The sequence below is a fragment of the Limulus polyphemus genome, unplaced genomic scaffold (assembly GCF_000517525.1).
Source record: "Limulus polyphemus unplaced genomic scaffold, Limulus_polyphemus-2.1.2 Scaffold6168, whole genome shotgun sequence".
Taxonomy (NCBI): Eukaryota; Metazoa; Arthropoda; class Merostomata; order Xiphosura; family Limulidae; genus Limulus; species Limulus polyphemus.
Window position 1 is genome coordinate 32416 of NW_013671778.1, and position 10096 is coordinate 42511.

Here is a 10096-nt window from a genome sequence, read left to right on the forward strand (position 1 = left end):
AAACTATAACAAGCACAAAATGGTTACGAGGTCGGTCCCAAGAACAGAGCCTGTGCTGAAAGAGTTAAAGCAAACCTATCCTTGCTTTCATTTGTAGCTTTCATTAAGTAAGTAAGATAGTAAATTGAAGCTACGTTATTATTTAGACATACAAAGTAGACATGAACAGCAGACATTACAGTGAGTTGTGTAAAAGCAGTACAATGTCATGACAACAAAAGTAGTAATAGCTAATATTTCAATTATTAGGTAGTTGGAATAATCAAAAACAATAATAATTGGTAATATTAATTTAAATTAATTGATTATTTTACCTGATACTAATTGATGTAATCAATGTTCATAGGTAATTAAGTTAATTGGCTAAATCTAGTCAACAATAGTTTTCAGAAATCATAGGAAGAACAAGAATTGTAGTTTTACTAGTGTGAAAAGTCCTGGCTGTATAAAATTTAATGTTGTATTTAGTTTTTATATTAAGTCATAGACTTGTAATACAATTTATACATGATTTTGAATCTTAAGTAAAAAAGAGAAAACATTATTATTAGTTCTAGTGTACAGTGCAATATTAGTATAGTTAAATTACAGTTCTGTTTGCATATTTCTCTTATAGAATATCCCTCACTTTTTCCCTATAATGAGAGAAACACTGAATGTTCCAAGTGTAAGAGATCCAGAGATACTGAACAAGCTTGATCATGAAGGAGTTTTACAGCTGTGTCTCCGCTACCAAGATCATCTTCGACAGTGTACAGAGGTTGTGAGTGGAGAACAGAACTCTTTGGCATCGAGAGTAAGAGAGGTGAGGAAAATTTCTTTGTAAGATGAGAAAGGTTTATTCTTTAAAAGAATCTTTCACATTTGTTCAAGTTATACAAGTCCAAATACATCAATGTAATCCTGGATGGAGATTATTGTAAGAATATGTTATTTTAATTCTTTCTTTCACTACTTCCAGTACATTAATTTTGTGACATACTTTAAGAAATCTTAACCATAGCGTTTTCTGAAACTAAGAGGCCCATACTTTAAAAAAAAAAAAACTGCTCATCTATTCATTTTCTCTTGCAGTAGGTCACCTGTCTAACTGGTGTTGATTTAAACTTTATTGTTTTAAAAAGTGAGTTCAATCCAGAAACTCCCAAAGACAGTGGTTTTGGACGTATCTTTTCAAGACATGTTTTCGTTTGTCAATTGAAGAAATTTTAAAGTGAAATACAGCATTCTGAAGTCTCCGTACTAGTTAGTACTAAGGTCTATCTGCTGGGAGTAAATTCAGTATATATCAATAAAGCCACATTCTCAGCATCATTAATTAAGGAATTACCAATCTTTTATGCTTCTGCTATCACCTTTTTATGCTTAGCTTTCAACTGAGATGCGAACAATTTCACATGTGATTCGGTAGGGAAGGTCGAAGCATCACAATAGTCAGCAATATTCATTTTTGCAGCCCCAACATTAAAAGAATGCAGGAAATACCTTCTTTTTAGCCAATAAAAATATCCAATAAATTTCAAACACCAATATCATTCACCTGTGGATGTGAATAACAAAACACTGGAATATCAGAACTGTTCTATTTTTTCTCTTGTTTATTAATTTTTTCAACTACTTTCATAACTTCAAAGGTCACTCTTCGGGATATAATTTTACTGAGAATCTATAACGAAAATAAAAATCTATAATAACAATAAAAATACTGTTTTTCAACTAAACATAAATAGTATATATTAAATACATATATTTTCCAAATGTACAAACATATTATACACTGTGTATGAATTAAGTGTATTAAAAATGCTTGAAAATAATTAAAATTAGTGAAAGTTTATCCAATATAATTTCCTTTTTAATTTAAAATCTTATTGTAATTATACTTTCTTTTATTGTTATAGAAATGTAATTTATTTATTATAAAATTTTTATACTTTTTTACTTACTTTTTTCTTTTCTGTTAAGTCTTAGTAACAGTTTTCACGGTTTCACAGTTCTTATTGACTTTACACAACCAATTACTTCTGCTGTCTTATTTCTATCTATTTAAAGTAATATATTTATAAAATATTTTTCTAAAAACAATCTTTTGTGGTTTACTTTACACATCCAAAAAGGGAAGATATGTAAAATGTGGTTCTTATGGAATTTTTAATTTTTTCAAACTACATTCATTAAAATGTTTGCTAGCATATATTACACTTTGTTCAGAACATCTAGCATTGAATTTCTGTAAACTTGTACATATATTATAATTGGAATAAGATTTTAATTTAAAAAGGAAAATACATTGGATAAATTTTGGCTAATTTTACATATATATACACAGGGTTGTTGTTTCTTAAGATTTTCCCAATATTTAATATGTCTGATACTTGATGGAATATATATTTACGATGAATATTCATCCATGTTTTCCTCTTTTCTTACATTTTCTTTCTTTTTTAGACTACATGTCTTTACAGTGTTTTTCATCGAACCTTTTTAAGAATGATAACTTCTTGTTCTTACATTTTCTCTCCGCTTTACTTCCTTTATTAAGCCACATACTTTCTGTCTACTAATAAATCTTTACTTAGGTTGTTTTTCTGTGTTCTTCCATTGCTGAAACATTATTATTTGAATGATTTCAAACATCTATAGGTTCATATTAATCACTTCCAAAATTCGTTTTGTTAGTTTTAACCTATCCAAGAAATGCAATTTACTTCAATATTTGAACATAACTTTGTCATTTCAGGCTGAAGATTATTGGCTAGGTTTTGTAACTACTGCTTTTATTTATATCTGCACAAAATCATATTACTTGGAATAATTGCAATCAGGGATTCTTTATCTTTTTAAAGAATTACTTTTGCAAAGGAGAAAATAAGTTCAAAGAACTCTAAATTTTTGGTATCACTCATTTTCACTTTGATTGTATTCACTTATATATGTTAGTAAATTGATTTTTATCTTGAAAGTGAAATTAAAATGTCAGCCTGCTATTTTTATTTATGACAGATTGACTTTGCAGTAGCAACTTTGATGAGTATGATGACTGAGCGCCAGAAAAAATTTGCTAAATATGCAGAGCAGTTAGGCAAGGTGCAGGACATCTCATCAACCTTGAAACGATGTCATATGACTTTGACTGAACTTGTGGAGAGCATGGATACATTGAACAAGTTACTTCCAGAGGAGGAAAAACTTGAACCATTTGTAATGGTAACAGGATAGGAATTGTGAAATTAGGACTTATTTAAATCTAGAATAAAAATGCAGTTGTTTGCTGATACGACATTGTTTGATTTGCTTTGTTTTCTGCTGTGTCAGAAGATAAAGGTGTACAACTGCTTTTTCTAAAGAGTTTTATGAGAGAGGGAATTTCAGGTCCTTTGAAATTACCTGTTAAAATTTAATGAAACTACAATTATAATGCAAGTGTGTGGTCAAGAAAAAGTTTTAAAGTGAGTAAGTAAATTGTTGCACACCCTCTGGTGTGAATAAACTTTTTTTTCACATTGTTCCGTTATATTATTTTTGTGTCACTGATACTTGGTAAAGGGTCCAAGCTTTAAAGGAATGAATGCCAATCTTGAAATATTGTTTTCTTTGTTAGGTTATTATTTAAGGCATAGAAAATAATGAGGGATATTCTTACAACAGCTTAGAATGGGAGCAGAAATTTGTAAATTGTAATTAACTAAAATGAAATTAAGAGAGATAATACATTTTGAAATGATAAATATATTGAAAACTTACATTTAATCTGACATATTTTTTAAGCATTATCATTTCAGACTTCAAGAAAGATTTAAATAAATGAACTAAATGTTTACATTCTGTTATATTGTGAAGTAATTTCTAGAATTCAGTGGTGTTGGTAACATCAATTTATAAAACTTGACAAGAAAATTTATTTTTTACATCAAATTTATTTTTGCCTCATTCTCTGCTAACAACTAACTGTGTAAATCATTGCAAGTATCTCTATCATTTTTGGATACAGGAAAACAAAAATAACATTTCTACTCAGTATCAGATGTTTAATTTTTTATTTAATTTTTTAAATGAAGCAAAAGCAATTGTTAATTGATTTTGAAGGGTTTAATTTGTACTGAATTTTGTGAGATCTGTCAAATTGTTTCTCAATAACACAAAAATATTACATTTTTTATATTGCTTGAATATTTCTGAAAGCTTAGAATGTATAACCTTTTGTACATAATACTTCAACATTGCTGTTTAAAGATGGAGCTGTGTGTGTGTGTGTGCGTGTATTTATATATTGTATATGAGTGTAATTTTAAAGTGAAGCAGAAAGAAACTGCTTTTTATCAAAGTGATAAATGTGACAATGGGGCAGCATGATAAGAATTTGTTGCTGGAAATGAGGCATTTCATCATTGTTACTATAACTTAAAAAATATTTTAAAAAATTTCCACAATTTTTGTAATTTTTTAAAACTTTTGGAAAAGCTTGAATTATGTTCAGAAGGAAAGATTTAAAGACTTGTGTTTTAGTTGTTTTTTTTTTTACTCATACTGTGTTTAGCAAATTTTTATGTACGATATCAAAAGCAGAGCAAGTTGGAGCATTTTATATTAATTTTGCCTTTTTCTTTTTGTTTAGATGATTTGATTACATTTAAAAAACAGATGTTGTAATCAGTTGACAAAGGGTGATGAAACAATGAACTTCTTTCACAAAGCAAATGCAGTAATTTTTACCAAATCATTTGTAAAGCTTCATCTTATTAAAAAAAAAATTTTTTTTCACAATAAATGTTGTGTACAAAGCTTTAGGCTTGGAAAAAACAGCCAGAAATTAGTTATTGGCCAACCAAAGATAAGACTGTCCGTCCAATAAAAATCTTAATGTCCAATAATATTTTTCCTCAGGTGGGTTAGCAGTAAGTATATGGAATTCCAATGCTAAGAATCTAGTGTTTGTTGCCATGGGGTAGACAGAATGCAGATAGCCCAATGTGTGGCTCCATGGGGTAGACAGAATGCAGATAGCCCAATGTGTGGCTCCATGGGGTAAACAGAATGCAGGTAGCCCAATGTGTGGCTTTGTGCTAAAATAAACAAACTAATGTTACCCAACTATTTTATTGTAATAAGAACATTATACTTAAATACTTCAAAATTTGCTATTTGAAATACTTCTTTTGTTTGAAGTACAAAAAACGAAACACCAGTATTGTTGTACAATGTCACTCATACAGTCTTGCAGAAGTGTCATTTACTTGTTTGGTTTGGTCGTTATGAGAAAATGAAGTACACCCTTGTCCAAGTTACATGATATATTAATTGGTTATTCCAGCAGCAAAACTGTCAACCAAAAGATGATATATGGGATGTAACACATAATTGATTAGTGATATCCATTAGAAAGGTCACGGTGTTAAAGTTTTTGATCTACACATTAACTAAATATTGAAAATAGCATTGTAAAAAATTGTAGCTTTTGTCCAGATTTTATTACAGGTTTAGTGTGCATAAATATTGGTGAAACAATACGAGGCAGCAATTTTACATAAAGGCCTCATCTAGTAATATACTAAAATAAATATAAACCCATTTGTAAATTATAGTTTTTGCAAGTTAATCTAAAAGAAAAAAAAATTTAAGTTTTCTTACAAGATTTCTGTCTTCTCTGCATAACCTCCAATATGTAAATAAACCTCTGACATAGAGTTCTTGTAATAATGTGTTAATGCACACTTGTAAATTTATGTCAGTAACTCTAGTCAAACAAAAAACATTGTTGAAACACTGTCTTTTATAATTTGGTGCTTGAACTGTTTTAATCCATACTAGAAGTATGCAACAGTAAACATGAAGCAAAATAACGTTTAAGTAAGTGACTAAAGCACTGACAATGCATTCGTAAGGCTGTATAAACAAAAACTACTATACAGGAATATAATTAACGACATGGATGATGTTTATAGCAAAGTTGCTGAAAACTATAGAAAAATCAACAAATTAATATCTAAATAGTGGGATTTGTATTCTTTTTACATTTCACTTTTCTACTCCAGGTGGCCAGGGACTAATGGTTAGTGGGTCACACTGTGAATCTGAAGGTCCATGTTTTGTGTCCTGTTACCACAAAATCACACTTTGCACTTTGGGGCTATGAATGTGCTATAAGAGTGATAGTGAAATTAAGCTGTTCAATTAGGTTAGCCTAAAAGTTGTCAGTATGTAATCTTAACTAGCCACTTTCCCTATAATCTAAGAGGCCAAAATTTGGAACAGCATTGCAGATAGCCCTTTATGTAGCTTAGCGAGAATATGTGAAACCAACAATTTTTACACTGGGATATCAGATTGGATTGCAGTTTCACACTAGATTAATATCACTTATGTAATAATGCCAAATCATTTATACGTCATCTATCTAATTACAGTTTTTAATTTAGTCATACATTAATTAAGTATGAAAATATTAGTAACGCCTTTTACATTAAGCCTAAGTTAAATCATTTAAGCCTAATCTTGGCTCCAATTATTATGTCTTTATTTATGGACTCTACTATAAAGAAATAAAACAGATCTACATTAAATGTCTGTGTTCTCTGTGTGAACAATTTATATCTTTCATGTAAATGTGGAAAATCAGTTTCATAATTTTGATACTTAGGGCCACATTTCAGTATAGTTATGAAACAATTCTCAGTATGATATAGCAAAGAATTTTGTTTTTACACCCATAAATATTACATATTCAACAACATCATATTTTTTCACAATGTTTCAAATTTAAATTTTATAACCAAAATAAATATAATTTCTTAATAAATAAATATCCTTCTCTAAAGACTAATATTTTGGCAGTAACTGCTATGTTTTTTATAACATGTAGAATGTAAGAATTAATTTGTGTCCAGTATGTTAAAACTTTACAGGTTACTGAATATATTATGTCTGAACATAATTCAATTTTTCTTGAATGAGAGGTAAAAGAAAATAACCATGTACGAGTTAGCCAGTTGAAAATGATAACCTGTATATAAAGCATAATTTGAAACACTGTATGCATGTGTGTTTTAGGTTAAATATGTTCCTTTGTTTATGAAGGAATTGTTTTTTTTTATAAGGTAGTTCTGTTGCTTCATTTAAACTTCTATTAAATCTAACTTAGTGACTTGCAATGTTTTTGTTGTTTCTTCACAAACAGCTAATCTTTAATAGCATACTAGTTTGTTTTACAACTTCTAATTAAGCATAATGAGTTTGTTAATTGTCCTTAAATTTTTTCAGACATACATTCATAGTGGTAAATAAACCACTAGCTAAGCTTAACAAAAGTCAAAAGAAATAAAAACAAGTATTTTAATAAACTTATTTTACAATACTTATACATGACCATAACATGTTTTAGCAAGTTAAAATACTATTAATGTAACTTTATTAATAGTATGGTAGCCGACAGTAAGCAATGATATAGCAAATGTGTGATTATTCTATAATTGTTACATTTATTTTCTGTTAAATCTGAAACCCCAAATCTCAGCATATAGATTACCACAATACATTCCTGAAAATTTATCATGTTTGTAAATATGGTTATTTACAAGAACAAGAAGACTAGCTTACTGGTTTGCCAGTTCTGAATGGTAATAAAGTTAATTCAAGTTAAAATAATAATAATAAATAATTGATGTTAAAAATGAATAATATGTTATTAATCCTTACCATAATTCTGATTTGTGTGTAACACACGTGGGATTGATAATAGTACCATTTGTGTAGTCTAGTTCACACCATGGTAGTTCTTGTTCTTACAACTGACAACACAAGTCATTCCTAGTCTTTCATGTCCTGGCTGGCTTGATGGAACCTGGTATTGGGCAGGGGGCCTCGTTGGCTCTGGATATGGCAGGTGTAGTGTGGTTGACTTATTATTGCACATTCTTTGTTTTCACTCTTAAGTTCTTAGCATTACTGTTGATGCAGTTAGTGGTATCAAAGTAAGGTTATTAAGGTATTGAGATTTTACTCATAAATATCCAGTTTATCATGGTCTCACAAAAACCAAATGGATAAGGTCCTATCAGCAACATGAAATATCCCACATGTGGGTTACTGACCTCGCACAAATCTCAGAGAAGTTGTTTCATTAATTGTTTTAATTCATGCATTTAAAAATGTTTGTTTTTGAAAGCAATCAGATTTAACAACAAAATATATATATATATGTATTTAGAACAAGTGTCTAGTGAATTTTAAATTCACATATGTCAGTGATGTATATTAGTATGTGTGCCTCCTGAACGTTCAGCATTTCCTAGTTATCTTTGTTTTGTTTTTCCGATGAAACCAAAATGCAGAAATTAGGTAAAATAATTTTACTGTCTGTAGGGTAAAATTATATTCATACATATGAGTTATAGTGCAGTCTATCAGTAAACTAATCTGATGCATTATACTGCTAAAACTTAGATTTATCTCATGTCTTTCAAGTAGTTTAAACCTTACAATCACAGTGCATGCTGATAGTAAGCACAAGTTACTCATTGATATATTATTTGATATCATTCAGAATGTTGAGAGAACTTTCTATGGATGATTCTGTTGTTTCAAATCATATATATTATTCTTCAAATGGCCTAGACGACTATTCATGTTGATGACTTGCTTGATCATGACACTGCTCATACATTATTCTATAAGAATTTAGAAATATTTCCACAACTGGAATGAATAAAGATAGATACTATTGGGCAGTTATATTGTTATGATAAAATCCACCAGAAACGTTGATTAAAGAGCATGAAGAGTGCATAGTTTTTATTACTACACAGATTGTTTCTAAGTGTATCAAAACCAATGTAGTATGTTGTCTTTTCTGACTTCAGGTGACTCTAAATGTTTCCTCCACAATCACATAAGACTGCTGGACACATCTATGAGAAATTAACAAAGGAGTGAGAGAGAGTAGGTATAAGTAAGAAGCCCAATATTGGTTCAAGTTTAATAAAGAAATATTGTGAATTTTGAAACACTGGTCCAACGCAAAGTACTTCCAAAAACTGCTTTAAAGTGATAGCTAAATCTTAATATTATATCATCACACTGGGTCATTTCCAAAAGAAACATCCCCCTTTCCTTGGATTGGTAATATATCTGAAAGTCAGTTATTATCTCTGAATAAACCTTAGCACTAACTTTCATACTAAATTTTGCAAATAATTGCATTTTGTCGTTAATTTATATAAGAAAAAATTAAGGTATCAGGTCGGAGTGACCAACTGCCTGTAGTGTTTTTCACTGACCTGGATGTCTAGAAAACGATTTTAAAACCTGGAGATGTTTTACCGTTTTCACTTACAATTACATGTACATGTGATGTATATAAACATACCATGCATTTTCTGCCTTTTTATGTTAATATAGTATTATTATAAGTTTATTAGTCTGAGTATGTTCAGTTTTCATGTAGCATGTGGTCAAGAAAACCATTAAATTTATTTTGTTATGTTTGAATGAGAATGATCAATCACATGAGTAGCACTAGTTGCTCTGGGTAAATCCAACATTGCCTTTGAAGTTAATGATGGATTTAGACAGTCTGGCAGATGATTTCGTGCTGTTAAATGTCAGCAAATAATTCTGATCCAATACACGTGATAGTATGTCATCCCAAACAAGTACATACACTTTGTTTATGTTATGTTGTAATAGAAAGTGTGCTTTTGGTATTTTACATTGTGCTCTGTTTGTTCTCACAAACTCAAGTCAGAGAAACACAGTATAACTTTAACAGACTACCTTTTTTTTTTATTCAGTGGACCTACCTCTTTGCTCTAGGAACAATCAGTTTTACATGAATATGTAATAAGGAGGACAGCAAGGAGAAAATATTTGTACCATGACCACAAGATATAATAATTGTTTTCTGTTTTCTCCTGACATGTATAACCCTTTACTTCATCTTGAGTCTTTAAATTTAAAAGATTTCGTGTTTTTGAAAATTGATTTTTCACAATTTAATGGAATTATAACCAAGAGGAAGGGTCAATTGCTGAAGGAAGATAGTTGTATGAGAAGAATACCGAGTCTAGGAGAAGACCTCTCATAGATATTGGATTTTTGACAA

At 29.7% G+C, this 10096-nt stretch overlaps 1 protein-coding gene across 3 annotated transcripts in view; it reads left to right on the forward strand.

The window, feature by feature from the left end:
- The window catches only part of LOC106473430 (BLOC-1-related complex subunit 5-like), a 28434-nt gene extending 18960 nt beyond the window's left edge, over window positions 1–9474 (forward strand). For 2 of the 3 annotated variants that reach the window (XM_022401873.1, XM_022401874.1), the window contains exons 4-6: window positions 617–805; window positions 3004–3207; window positions 8856–9474. In XM_022401873.1, the coding sequence (XP_022257581.1) occupies window positions 617–805; window positions 3004–3207; window positions 8856–8888 (426 nt within the window). In that variant the 3' untranslated portion in view covers window positions 8889–9474. Of the gene's footprint in view, window positions 1–616; window positions 806–3003 lie in introns of all 3 variants that reach the window. The other variant, XM_013934111.2, reaches the window with a different exon arrangement.
- The last annotated feature ends 622 nt before the right edge of the window (window positions 9475–10096 follow it).